Source organism: Manduca sexta, chromosome 1 (genome assembly GCF_014839805.1).
Source record: "Manduca sexta isolate Smith_Timp_Sample1 chromosome 1, JHU_Msex_v1.0, whole genome shotgun sequence".
Taxonomy (NCBI): domain Eukaryota; kingdom Metazoa; phylum Arthropoda; class Insecta; order Lepidoptera; family Sphingidae; genus Manduca; species Manduca sexta.
Genome location: NC_051115.1, coordinates 4894084 through 4908446, shown reverse-complemented (window position 1 = coordinate 4908446; position 14363 = coordinate 4894084). Strand labels below are relative to the sequence as shown.

General features: G+C 34.5%; 3 protein-coding genes across 3 annotated transcripts in view; 1 reads left to right on the top strand and 2 right to left on the bottom strand.

Annotated features, from left to right (window-relative positions):
* Positions 1-545, bottom strand: part of LOC115450630 (intersectin-2) — a 58006-nt gene extending 57461 nt beyond the window's left edge. The window contains exon 1 of the mRNA XM_037443885.1: positions 414-545. The gene's annotated coding sequence lies outside the window, so the exon portion shown is untranslated. The remainder of the gene's footprint in view (positions 1-413) is intronic.
* A 1648-nt stretch (positions 546-2193) lies between these two features.
* LOC115450632 (MIP18 family protein galla-2) lies at positions 2194-7531 on the top strand. Its single transcript, XM_030178689.2, has 2 exons — positions 2194-2555; positions 3505-7531. The coding sequence occupies exons 1-2, from the start codon at positions 2234-2236 to the stop codon at positions 3699-3701; spliced, it is 519 nt and encodes a 172-aa protein (XP_030034549.1). The 5' UTR covers positions 2194-2233; the 3' UTR covers positions 3702-7531.
* Positions 7532-8488: 957 nt separating this feature from the next.
* LOC115450635 (trichohyalin) overlaps positions 8489-14363 on the bottom strand; it is a 43424-nt gene continuing 37549 nt past the window's right edge. Inside the window, exons 14-15 of the mRNA XM_037447440.1 lie at positions 8915-9068; positions 8489-8607 (exon numbers count right to left, since the gene is read on the bottom strand). Coding sequence (XP_037303337.1) covers positions 8536-8607; positions 8915-9068 — 226 coding nt within the window. The 3' untranslated portion in view covers positions 8489-8535. The remainder of the gene's footprint in view (positions 8608-8914; positions 9069-14363) is intronic.

The following is a 14363-nucleotide window of genomic DNA, read 5'->3' as shown; positions in this document are numbered from 1 at the left end:
AAATGTAACTTAGAAATATCATACAATACATATTTAAATGTAGGTAGGTATAAAGAGTATGCTTATTGAATATTTAAATTCAACACTACAGTTACACTATAGGGTTTGGATAAAAGAACTCTTTATATCCAATAGCATAACCAGAAATAAATATCACTAATAAAGTCAATACTCCCAGTACAGGAAGCGTAAAACTAGGGAAATTGTAATAAAAAGTTGGCTTTGCTTCACGTAAGGTTTAAAAATATAAAACCCAATGAAAATTAAGTCGTCGAATGAGATTTAAGAGTCAGAAAGTTTCCTATATCGACTAAACCCACCCAGACTGAGAAAGGAAGTCATTTTTACGAGGATTTGTTGATGAAATGTTATCTTTTACGTAGTTCGTGTAATGTATTATAGTTGGTACTCACTTGTGCTTCAATACAGAGTCGCTGAAGATAACTGAACGCCTCCTAAAATTTAAAATAGTTTTAAATTTCGGAAGATAGAGAAAATCTCAGTGCGATTTATTGATTTTCGAGCAACTGTCAAACTCAATTTTTTGCGATTGGCAACAGAAGTTACGTTCGGAAACAAAAATCTTTTTTGCACAAAAAAAGTTCAACCTCTTTGGCATTGCGTCATAAACTTAAGTACTTTACCCGGTTTTGGTTCCTTTAATTTATGCGTAGATATAAGGTAGGGCAGAATAAGATAAAGCGACTTAGCAGACAATATCTTTGCCTTTTCTGTTTTTGTGTAGACATGACGAATGGCATAGACCTGCTTTACATATATTTCAAGGAATTTCGAGTAAATTGAGTTCTGCAGTATTTGCTATTAGGAAGATCAGAAATTTAACGGACGTGACTAAGGAAACGTTAGTATATTTTGCTTTCCACATCATTACGTCACAAAACGTCTCATGTGTACCTTTTTATAATATTGACATCATAGGTAACAGACAATCTTCATGACATATTTTATAGTGTATATTTTATATTGTACTCCTTAACATCAATTTGGGAAAGATGACCGACCGCTCATTTTGTTGCGCCAGCTATTAAATTTATAATTAAATTATAGTGACCGCGATTTATGTCAAAAATATGAAAAATAAAACAACAAAATTATGTTTGTAAATGTAGGCGTATGCACGCTGTACACCGTTTCATAATTTTTATGGATGTTCTTGTATTTAGTATTGATTTTTTTTTGATAAATTTTAGTAGTTCTCAAATACTTTTATTTGGATTTTCACCTCACTTTTACGGTGATGTGCGTGTACCAGCTTCTATAATTAATTAGACTTTGTATACAAAAGACTTGTAAAAAAAAAATACAAAAGGCTGGTAGGTTAACTAGGTTAGGGCTTTTATCGTCCTCACAGGTGTGGATCGCGACGCGTTCCTCCCTTTATTTTTATTAAGACTATTTCTTCTTTCCTGCCGGCGCAAGCTGGCTTCCTTGTTTACTTTTTAGACTTTAATATATTTTATGTCTAACATAAACTGTCTTTTGTTTATATAAGCGACTTTATTTAAGTAATAAATATATATTCTTATGTACCTTGACTTGTCATAAGTGCAATTATGTTTGCCTACGTGATGAATAAAGCATTTTATTTTATTTTACTATGCCTTCTATAACCGGCACAATCGTTTTAGGTGTCTCAGATTTTTTCAAGCCTTAATAAACTACGGGCAGAGCCGCGTGTAAATGTTAATAGTGACATAATTTTACAATTATTGGAGGTAAAACTCTTAAGTTAAAGTCTTTTATAAATCATAGAGCTACTTACAACGACTAAACAAGTATAAAACACTGAGCGGCAATAATTTTCTATCAATGTTTTATATTCTCTTAAATTGGCGTTATACTAATCAATCACGTGAACACACTGTATTATTTTTTTAAAGCTGTACATTTGTTCATTCTGGCAACACATTGTCCGATTGTTACCATGCATTTCTGAACGAAAATTCACTGTCAAAATTATGTTATTGATAAGACGAAAATTGCATTCAAAAATGTGAACAAATTAATCTTATGACAACCAACACGAAATAATTATTTCTTACAAAATACTAAAAACAAATATATATTTTATGTTAAATTTTATTACTAAGCTATGTCTAGGCATATCTCGCTAGAACATACCGCGCAGGTCACAAAATATTGATTTTAATCATTCGAAAATTCTAGTCAAAATGCATTCTGCTAGAACTTCCGAACGCGCAAGTACGTGACCATGTTGTATTCAAACACGATCACAGGGATTGAACAGCTTTTCAATATGACTAAAACAATAGATAACGTAAACCCAAACGTTTACGACAAGGGTTCAGAAAGAGTAATAACTGATGCGGATCGCGATGAAAATATTGTTGACGAGTTTGATCGGCGGGAAATATTCGACATGATACGAAACATAAATGACCCTGAGCATCCTCTAACATTGGAAGAATTAAAGGTTGTTGAAGAAGATGGCGTGTTCCTAGACAACCAGAATAACAGTATTCTCATTAAATTCACCCCCACGATCCCTCATTGCAGCATGGCAACTTTAATTGGTAAGTTTTTCGTAAATTTGTAACCTTAGTAATTGTCTTAGAAATATCTAGAATGTGTTGTACTAATAGTGTTATATACGTAAAGAAGGCCATGGATCAATACTTGAGGTATGAACAGCGCATGCGCGGAACCCTATAGGGTGGTTTTCAAAATTCAGTTGACCAGTTTCTCTTGAGCTTAGTAACAGTAAAGTAACTTCTTGTTTGACTCAAATCTACAGTCAGTATATCAATTAAATAATAGTGAAGAAGAGTTTGGACAGATATTGGTGGCCCTAAAAGACCCGAGGCCCCATGTGAAAGCAAAAAAGTTCACTGGATTTAAGTTTCATCAGTAAGATCGTAAAAAAGGTCCTCTAAGGCACTGCGCAAAGCCCTAGTAAGGGCGAGGCCCTTCTCCTCCTAAGGCCACCTCTGTGGACAGATCTATTGCTGTAAAAGTTCAACAATAGGTGTTTAGTCAGTTTAGTAATACTACTAATTTGGGTAGAAGTATTGTTATTCATCTTGACTGTGTTACCGTAACCATTAGGTAAGTGCAATGTAGGTAAATATAGTTTATTTATTCATTTCATCCAAATTATTCAGCAATTGAGCAAATTTTGCAAACATTTCGACTTTTGCACAAAGTATTTGGCACGCTTAATATAAGAACTCTAATTACTCGTAAGTGTAAACCTGGATTTGTATAAAAAATATTTATCAAATGAGTAAAATTATTTGTTGTTCAAGTGAATAAATAGGTTATGACAGTGACGTTTTGGTTGCCATGTTAGTTCAGATTATGAACAAATAGTTATATGGATGTTCGTGTCTATAGAATATATGTCAATGATTAGTATGAATAAACAGTTGTATAGAAAACCAAGCAACCTCTGACTTTCAATTTAAACTGCACTCTATCTGCCTACAATTAAATCATTATTTACAATATAACCTCTCCCACCAGGCCTATCCATACGCGTGCAGCTTCTCCGAGCGCTCCCCACGAGGTTCAAGGTCACCGTACAAGTCACAGAAGGTACCCATGCTTCAGAAGATGCTGTCAACAAGCAGCTTGCTGACAAGGAGAGGGTCGCAGCAGCACTGGAGAATTCCAACCTCCTTGCCATTATCAACCAATGTATTATGGCCAAGAACTTATGATGATAGATGATAATTTATATTTGTAAAATTTGAATTGGAAAATTCCAGAGATGAAAGTAGACACCTTAATCTGTCTCAGATATTAAAGTGTCAATTGGAAAAAACTTAAACACACCCTAATGTCTGATATATTGCCAAAAGATGAATGATAATGGACTAAAATTGGCCTCTGAAATGTGATGAGAAAACCAGGGGCGAATCTATATCCCCTATATTGCTATGGGATGAAGGATAAGTACCCTAAAGGTAACACACTATAGGGTATCCTATGTTTGATGGTATACATTATTTTATAAGTAACTGAAAATAATACGAAAAAGAAATTCTTTTAAATCAGCATGAAAATTGGTTGAAAAATAAAGCAGTTATTCATACTTGTAATATTGTTGAGTGCAAAAGTTGACGCGTGGTTGGGTTATCGCGCTATCTCTTTCACGCACACATCGATATACGCGGTGACGTCACAGTTTGTATTACTTTATTATCGAGTGGATTTTGAAAATTCTTTTTACATTACATTTTGGATGACATACATTTTGATAAATGTATTTAAAAATAAGTAAACTACCCTATGTTTTCAATTTTTTTTTCCACATGATTCGACTTATCTTTATTTGGTTTTGTTGCTAATATTTTATCAATAGTGTTTCGCATAGGGTGAGTGGGGAGGACGAGGTTCCGCTATCAACCACCCTATTAGGGATGGTCTAACCAAACCATTACTTCCGATCAAAGACCAGCTTATACTAAACCTTACAAATGGATCTTAAGTGAAATGTTGAATTTAAAAAAAGAAGGGAGTATTGATAGACAATGAGAGATTACTATAAATTGTACTTAATAACAACTCGATAGATAATGCAATGCTTAAACAGTATGTAAGGTTACTTCAGTGACCCATTTTGACCTATATCGAACATGTTAGAGCTGTCAAAAGATTAATAAAAATAGACTTTATTTTATGCCCATTTAAGTTGCTCTTAAAGTGCTGCCTACAGCCGCTTATCAGTTTTTGTTCTCTGTATCGGACTCCGCAGTCTACAGCCGAGGAAACTTGCGAATGGTATTCTGGAATCCCCAGATTTAGCGGCTGCAGGGTCATGAAGGAAATTTGAGGTGATATCTAGGCAAGGGAAGTGTGGGGAAAGAAAAGGAATCGTTTTAGGATAGGCAGAGGGGTGGCCAGGAAACGTTCGCGTGCCCTCATAGGCCTCAATGTGTACATCCATGAGGTATACACAATTAACTGTGTGCCTAGAGCGACAAATGTCTCCCGTGCGGGCAGGCGGTTTGGAGACCGAGAGTAAGGATTGCTTAGGGGCGTATGCCGTCAGGGGGTTGGTTGTAAAAACGAAACCAAATTGTTTTTGTAAAATATTTAAAATGTGTGTTAGTCAATCCCAAATTGGGATGCTATATGTCGCTTTTTTAGAACCCTTATTTGAAATTAGAAAAGTGTGCTGCTTTTTTTCTTATGTTTTTAATGTAAATAAAATTTGTAAACTATGTAGATTTTTGTTTTTTTTTTTTTATTTTGGGATTTGATTTAATTTGTCTCCTTGGTTTTTAGTTGATATGAATTGAGGACCTGGAGGCCCATTTTTAGAATTGTTGATGGGGACACTTTTTTCTTTCCTTTATTGAGTCAAAAGATTTGTAGTGTGTTTCTCAATCGAGGCGCCCGGGGGGAATTTCTGTTACGGAGACGTAGCTCGCAACCCCCTCCTCCTGAAAGTAAAATGGTGCAAGTTGTGTGCACAAATGGGGAAAGTTAGGAGGGGAGGGTAGAGGAAAGATAGGAGCTGTCTTTTAGTATAGGCGAAGAGGACAGGAAGGGAAATGTCCGCGAATACACTGAACTGTGTGCCTAGGGCCGCGACAAATGTCCCCCGTGCGGGCGAGCCTTCAGTGTGGAGACCGAGCGCACGAGAATTGCCCAGAGAGGGAGAAAAACAAACTGACACTACCTATTTGCACACATACTTATCCCTTCTTGGCAACGAGATTGAAGTATGTTGCACCTACACACATTGTGGTAGGTCATGGGAACATCGTTGTGAGAGGATGATTTTCGTTGTATATTGTGCTCCGCGCACATTAAATAATTATTCCGGGATAAAAAGTTCGCTCTATGTGTTCCCGGGATTAAATAGAGCCTGTATTTTAAGTGAGACCTCTAGGAATACGTCGGTGAAAACTGCATTTCGTCCGAATGAAGAAGTTTACTAGGATAAAAGTCCCGCTATATATCTTCCCGGGTAGAAAGTCTATAACCTTCCCAGGGTCTTAAACTATCTCCACACCAAATCTCATGAAAATCCGTTCAGTAAATTGTTGAGAAAATCGATAACATACAGACAGACAGAAAAGGGGACTTTGTTTTATAATATGTATAACTATAGATGTTGTTGATAGTTGAGTTTTTTAGTTAATCCTTCAGGGCTTCAGCATTTTTTTTCTGGCGGCAATTCTATTAGATTTGAGACCATCACAGATTTCTTTTAGAGTTACCTCTAATGCCATAATTAAGTGAATTATTAAAATAAATCCCTTGTGATAAAACAACGGAGCTGGGAAGTATTTAACATTTTTCAAGCACTTATTGTACTTATAAACTAATAATAACTTTTCGCAGTAGTATAACGCTCGTAGATATTATTTTCATTAGTTACAAAAGTCATAGAACAAGTATACACAAGAAATAAAAACAAACCGATTCTAAATAGCAGTATCTTAAGATGCTGACTTATTTGACAACGTATCAGCTGATGTCGCACTTAGAGCCAAACAGAATTGCATCTATTCATACTGTCCTCGTTTTAATAAAGAATCTAAGTGGTAGAGCCACGCTGTATACAGCACGACTGGGCCGGCTCGACCGGGGTGGTACCACTGTCTCACAGAATACCGGCGTGAAGTGCTTGTCGCGTTTCGTTCGGTGAGTGAGTTTGCCGGTGCCCAATACCGACCCGCTAGCGTATAATTATTTCATTTATTATATTATTTATTAATTAATTTACTAAAATTATTATTCAGTTAAAATTTTTCATTTACTCAATACATTCGCTTCTCTAAGTTTGCAAAGCAGTGCCATGCAGTACTTTGTTTAAAGTTCTAACTGACATTGCTACTGGGCCATCGTTTGTCAGAAAAGCGATTGCCCTACTCAAATAAAATCTATTTAAAACTCTTCTAATGCTATCGGGTCGGTTTATAACCCTTAAATGTAATTAAGGTTAGAACTTTTAATTATTTTTATGGGTCAAAATAACACCCTCTAATTTATAAAAAAGTTGGGTTAATCAATTTGTCCCTTTCTATCTTATATCGTAAGATATTAGAGTGAGAGGGAAATACGTATAACACGATAATAAATATAAATTAGGGGGAAAAAAATTGGTGTTTATTATTACATTCGTAATCGAGGCAAAATTATTTAAACGTATGTACACTGTCATTGTTTTATTTTGTGGCATTACGTCTTAAATTCCTTTGCCGAGATTATGGATTCATGCTATAAAAATGCGCTGAAAGAACATATTGAAGTTAATATTTTTTTTTAAAAGATATGAACAATATACACATAGCGCGCGTGGCTGTGCGTTTCTTAACGCGCCAAAACGAGCGCTTTTTAAAAAGGGAATATTCGGATATTCTATATCGGAATATTTTCTTCGTATGTTGTTTGTATCTATGAAATTATTTGTAAGCAACCGAGAGTAAAATTTTTAATTCTTAGATGCAGTGGGTAGGCTTTGAACGTAGTGTTTCGATGTTTAATCTCAATTTTTGAATCTCGATGTTAGCAGAAATATATAATCTCGTAGTGATAATGTGTTTTATTTGTGTACCCTTGTTTTTATAAAGGTTTTGAAAAACAAAATTTGCGTGATGCCATCTTTAGTACACTAAAAATTCAAAACACATACACACCTTTTATTAATGGACAGGCTAAGATGTTTTTATTACATAGATACGTTGTCCGAGCTCAATACTGGCAAGACGAAAGTAAGGTAATTGCCAGACATTCACTTAGTCAACCTCCAGCCATTGTCGCGGCTAGTCGGCTTACTAACTTTTTGTATTTTTATAAATAAAATGCCTTCCTGTGTTTCTAGACGATGTACAAATTATACTCCAAATGTGAATGAAAAGACGTTTAATTTCATACGTTAGTAATAAGTAAGTATACACTATTTAACTTATTTTTTAAGAAATAAACGCATTTTATTCGACTGTCATGGCGACGAGGTGGTCGACGCTCGGGTCCATTCGGGCACACTCGGGCCGTATCAATGCGAGCCGCTAGGGCTGTGACTGTGACTGCGCTGTTTTTATATGCATTTTTGTTAGTGTATGACGCGTCTATTTGTAAAACGTCATTGCTCACACTGCTATTTGCTGGTGGTAGGATATATTTTACATCCGCTCAGGTAGCTACCACTGTACACAAGGTGTTAAACCCAGTGTTGCGCCTATGCCTTCCCATTCGGGGATAAAAGGCATGAGTTTGTGAGTATATGTTTTTTTTTATATGGGCTACTCCACCTGATGGTAAGTGGAGTGCGGTCCAATAGAATGTCGACTGACGAGAGATGATTACCCCTCAGTCGACACAATTATGTCAGAACCGAATATATGTACACAGGCTGATCCCGGAACGCGACACTTTCGTGGGCCACTACGGCGGGTTTTAACACCTTGTACAGACTAAGGTATACTGATAAAGTAACCTTTAAAACGAAAAGCTAAGAGTTACTTCCCTACTCAGATCATAATAAAAACAAAATAGCAACATAACTTTATTGAACAAGAAAACGACACAATACAGAATCTAAGGGTGCAGCTGTTGAGGAAAGGCTGAACGTTCTTCTAACCTGCTTGTAGGGGTGCGGGACCTACATCGCTGTGAACAAAAAAATATTCGAATTGAGAACCTCTTTTTTTGAAGTCGGTTAAACGTTTGCTTTAGACCATACGACTGAAGTAAAACTTCTTTAGTTCCATCTATATATAATAAAATTATGTTAAAAGATACTATATTATTGCCCCTCTAACTTTCTTGTCCCTACAGTAGTAATGAAAATTTACAAAAATTATGAGATATAAATAAAGGGAGGACCATGAATTATCTTTTCTAGTTTTTGCCAACATGTAATATTTAAAATCCCTTTTTTTGCAACGGCCCCTAAGGAGTGGTTGAATGAACTTACCTTTCTATAATCCGACTCCGCAATGACCGGTGTCAGTAGCTCCACGCGCTTTAGCGGCGTATCGTCCATTTCATGCACAACTTTATACACCGCCGAGTTCTGAAGTACGTGGTCTAAGGACGGCTCCGGTTTTTCGTATTTCATGAAGTTGATCCTGCGAAATTACGTTGATTAGTTTGGTGCTGATCCCAGTTATGGCAAAATGTTCCAACTCCAAAATAGTTAATATTTCATGAAATGTTCAGCGAAATTCGTCGATTTATTTCGCACCGTTAAAACTAAGGTGACTCGTGAAAAGACGATTTTTTGGAAGCGAATAAAAAATTTTTAAGTTAGTTTTAGAAAAGCTTTAAAACGTTCCTTAGATTTATTAAGTATTGGAAATAGTTTTAGTTATTTTGTTAATTGATTTAATTTTATTTTATTGGTGTCATTAGTATTATTAAATTTAGAGTTAGATTATATTGTTAGATATAAATGTATTGGCCAAGTGCTTTAACTATAAAATTTAACTATTTTTCGGACGGATCAACCCCCCCCCCCCCTCCCCCCCTGAACACTAAGGCTGCAGTCTTCGAATTGTCTGGAGAAACCTAAAATATTAAAACCGCGATAAAACCCGAAAAATAGATTAGTTTAATGTCTAACAGTCGCGTAAACAAGAGAAATCATGCTTTAATTTTCATAAAATTTGTAATAAATAAAAGGCAGTCGTCTAAAGTGCGACTCTCCGTTTTTATTCATTAATTTTGCCTTTTTCTCATCATAGGGTTATAGATCTTTGGAAAGTCGCTTTTTAACGAAATCAGAAAATATAAATGTTTAATTAGGTCACTTTAGTTCAGATGCGATTTATATCTCACAAAATTATGAACTGATCCACACTTTTTTATCAGACAAATTTAGCTGAAACAATTTACAATCCTCAAATTAATAGTTGGTACATTTTAATATATCGGTCTAATTAAGCGAGATTGTAAAGACTTGTCTGCTATTGTCTTAATGTTATGTAGTGATATGGTGTTATTTATTTACTTAAAGTGATTTTGAAAAGAGCAACACCAGAGTTTCTTGCCCGTTCTTCTCTGGTGAGAACTACACGAACTGGTGGTAGAGTTAATATTGACGGAATCTAAGTAATGTATAACATTTTACAGGTTCTAATAAATCATTTCATTTCATTTCAAATAAATCATTTTATTTGATCAAAACTTCATGGTAAACATGGGACTCAGCTTTTGATGTAATTTCTAACGGTCTATATTTAGGTGATATAATATTATTATCCAACTTCAAAAAGGAGGTTGTTTTATTGGAACACGGCAATGTGACCCCACTGCACCTAACTTAGTAAAATCAATGATGCTTTTTAAAAAAAGTTTTTGACTATAACGGAATGTTTTAACTTGTTTAGAATCGAAGTATTTATAGGTTTCAGCTTTACAATCTCGCTAACAAATGTTGTATAGTAAATAGGGAGAAATATTTACATTTTGATACGTTTTGATTTTTGTATCTGGATCGAAGGACCAAATTTGTAGGTTATAAAATTTTAACAGCATTAATATACGTATTAATTTAATAACCAAAGGGTTATATATAATGTAAATATTTCTCATTTTTATAAGATAGTTGTGACGTGTATCAAATTATAAGCAGCGTGAAAAAACAATTAAGCAGGCCGGCATAATTAAGCCGACCGTCTGAGGATGATCTTTTGACGGTCAACATGTTTTTGGACATCTCTTCACTTACCATCAGTTACGAGGTTAGATTGCCTTCGATAATACCAATGTTTAGTCAAAATATTTTGATACTAAAACTGATAGGTGTATTCTATGGTGCGTGATTTGATTTAATGTTCGTATGAAATGTACTGAAAAGTAACTGAATATTGAAACGTGAACATATAAGCAGAGGCGGCTTTACCTATTGTGCAGGATGTGCGCTGCACGCGGGCGCAGTGTGTTAGAGGGCGCCACACACCTTCAAACAGACATGCGTCGACACTGGCGCTCTCTAACAACCTGCGCCCGCGCTAAGGCCGGCGAGCGGCTTCTTTACACAATAACTTTTGATTTAATATTATCAAAATTAAAGATTACATTGTCTCCTAATGGGCCCCAGGGAATTTCTCGCACATGGGCGGCACATGAGCTAGAGCCGCCTCTTCATATAAAACATGCTTCACACAAACAATAATGCATTTGTAGCCTGACGAGGTAAAAAACCAACTTCGCACCTTTGCGTCAGTACAATATATTAGTTCATATTTTACAACAGGTTTTTTATTTTCCTGGTCAAGCTATAGACAAACGTAGCCTTTAAACACTACCAGCATCAGTCACTATTCGATATGCTATTTGGTAACTTGTTAAAAGTTACCCCACGACAATTCAAAGATGGTGGCAGATTGACATTTTGAATAATCCTTCGTGAAAAACCAGAGCAAAGGATAACTAACTATATCTATTCAACAGTAGATATAGTTAGTTATAGACCGAACATCAGCGCCAAATTTGTGCTCCAAAAGTAATTACCAATTGGTAATAAGTCGCTGTCATATATGAAATGTCCGTGTCACAAGACGTCACAACGTGTCAAACAATTTTGTATTTGACAATTTTAGGAATAACATACGACCGCATAATGAATATGAATGATTATAAACAATTCACTCACTTCAATTATATTATCATATATGGATACCAACTTCTCCCGTAGAGTGTGAAAGTCGACCAAATGACAGTTCGACTCCCTGGAATATTTTAACATATGTGGAAATGTTCAATATTGGCTAAAATATAGATTTATGAATAATAAAATATTTATCTCTTTTACTTCCGCCCTAACTCTCTAACGTCTTAATGTTTTTTTACCATTTTCCCTGCGTAGTCCGCACTCATTCATTCTTAACATTAATTCTCTCTCTTTCCTCCTAGCTTATTTCACCACTTTGTCCATTTCACTCACATTCGATCTATATCTGTCTTCATTTTACTTACGTTCCATTTTACACATCTTTTGCCGCCATTTTGGATTTTTATAATTGTTTTCAAATTATAGCGGCATTTCATAAATATTTGGTATTATTATAATACTTATAATACTATCAGCTCAATATTAATATACTGTCCCACTGTTGGGCACAGGCCTCCTCTACTATTAGGAGAAATTAGGACGTAGTCCGTACTCTACCACGCTAGCCTAGTGCAGGTTGGTAGAAAATTCAAAATTCCTATAGAAAACTTCTCAGGTATGCAGGTTTCCTCACTATGTTTTCCTTCACCGTTAATCAAGCGATAATTAATAAAGAATAGACACATAACTTTAGAAAAGTCAGAGGTGAGTGCCCTTGGGTTGTGGACATTCGTCTCGGTAGTCCGTTCCACTCCCAACTAAGCTATCGCATGAATTGGGCTTAGAAAAATGTAAATAGATAATTAAGTCCCGCATTATCCTATAAGATACAAATATAGTGTTGTTGAAGATACATGGGCATTTTCGATTACTAGATCCACAAATATTCACGCATCATTCAAACAATAATATTATACTATGAAGCAATAATTAATTTCACGAAAAATATCAATATTACCTATAATTTTCATTATGTAATAAATGTTAGATATATTTTCAAATAAATTCGTAAAAAATAGGTACATTTAGAATAGGCAAAGGAATCAAACCGTACAGCCTATAATTAGAATGTTTACGTACCTATACTTCCTACAGAACGATTTGGTGTTCCCCCACGGCCAGATCTGGTTCAACATGTCAATCTGCCACCGCGGCACACATGCAAACAAACAAACAGACGTATACGCACACGGACGGACAAACATATAACTCTATATACACTACAGCTAAGACTCTATATTTTAGGTAAAATATACATAACTAAAACAAAAATAATATTGTTACATAAAAAAAAGGGTTGTTTTTTATATGTTCCTTTGCTAGGCTGCAGAACTAAATATACAGTTTTAAAATATTATAATATTTTATCCATGATTAAAAAATGGAAGCGGTTCAACAGTTTGGATTGCTTTTTTCATATATTTTTTTTTATCAAATAATTGATACCAAACATTTTACTAAGGTACAGAATAATTATACTATATTTTTATGATTACAAAATGTACATAATAAGCAACCATAATATACATTTTTTTCTTTTGGATGTACTGCTATTTTTTATAAGTGCAAGAGATAGCACCAATATTATTTGCTGAAAGTGTAAAACTTTTCTAATTTAGCCCGAATTAAGTCTTTAAGAGAAAAGCAAAAGCAATTGCTATTATATATTTTGTTTTTAGAGCCTTCGTAGAAAAATGGCGGCAAATTCTAATTTCGGCGCCTAAATCAATCGCTTCTTGCTCTGTTTTAGGTTTTTAAAATCCTTACAGACATGCATATACAACAAGAACTAAACTAACAGATTTACAGATTACAATAGACGGCACAACAATACATAATTATATAAAATACATAATATACAAATATGACGCAACGTAAACATATAAGAAATAAATGAGTACAAAATACAGGTGCAACTTAAATTACTTGAAACGTGAAACGGAACGTTACAATTATAAATTTCAAATGGATTCGAAATTTAAATAATTTTATCGGTTTTACAAAATACTTCAAACGAAACAATAAAGTTTAATGAAGATTTGTAAACTTAACGAAATATCCAGTGTTTTTAATACTAATTATAACTTTCTATATTCTTATTATAAAAATGATATTTTACATGACTTCATAACAATACAGAAATATTCAATAAACAATACATTTACGTGCATATATTTATGTAATTTATTATTATGTACATGATTATGTGTGTTCGGCGATGCGTTTGTCAAATCTTGTGTCAATTAAAAAAAAAAACAGCAAAGAGGAGCGCTGATCAGAGAAAACACTGCCCGTCATTATATTTTTTTAAAACATAACATTAGTAGTACTCAGTGCAAAAATCAAACGACTTACTATAGAGGGATATTGAAATAGCAGTAACAATCAACATTTAAAAAAAAAATATCATAACATACCAATCATTTTTACTTCAACAATAATTCACAGTACGAAAAACAAACGATTGCCACAATTTAAAAGTTATAAAGTAAAAATGATATTTTTGATTAACTTTTATGTTCGAGTTGATAGAAGACTCCAGTTAAATGGTTTTAAGTTATTGAGATCGGTTAGAATTTGCTGTTAAGCGAATATATATTTCTAAAATTGAAATTAAGTCCTGATTATTCTCTCCTTTCCTTCTATAACTTGGGTGGTAGGATATATATTTTATATCCGCCCGGATAGCGACCGAACACAAGGTGTTCAAACCTGCCATATTGGGGTTAGTGTGTCGCGTTCCGGTATCAGCCTGTGTATATTCAATTCCAACAGGCCGGCATAAGTATGTTGACTGCCGAGGAATACT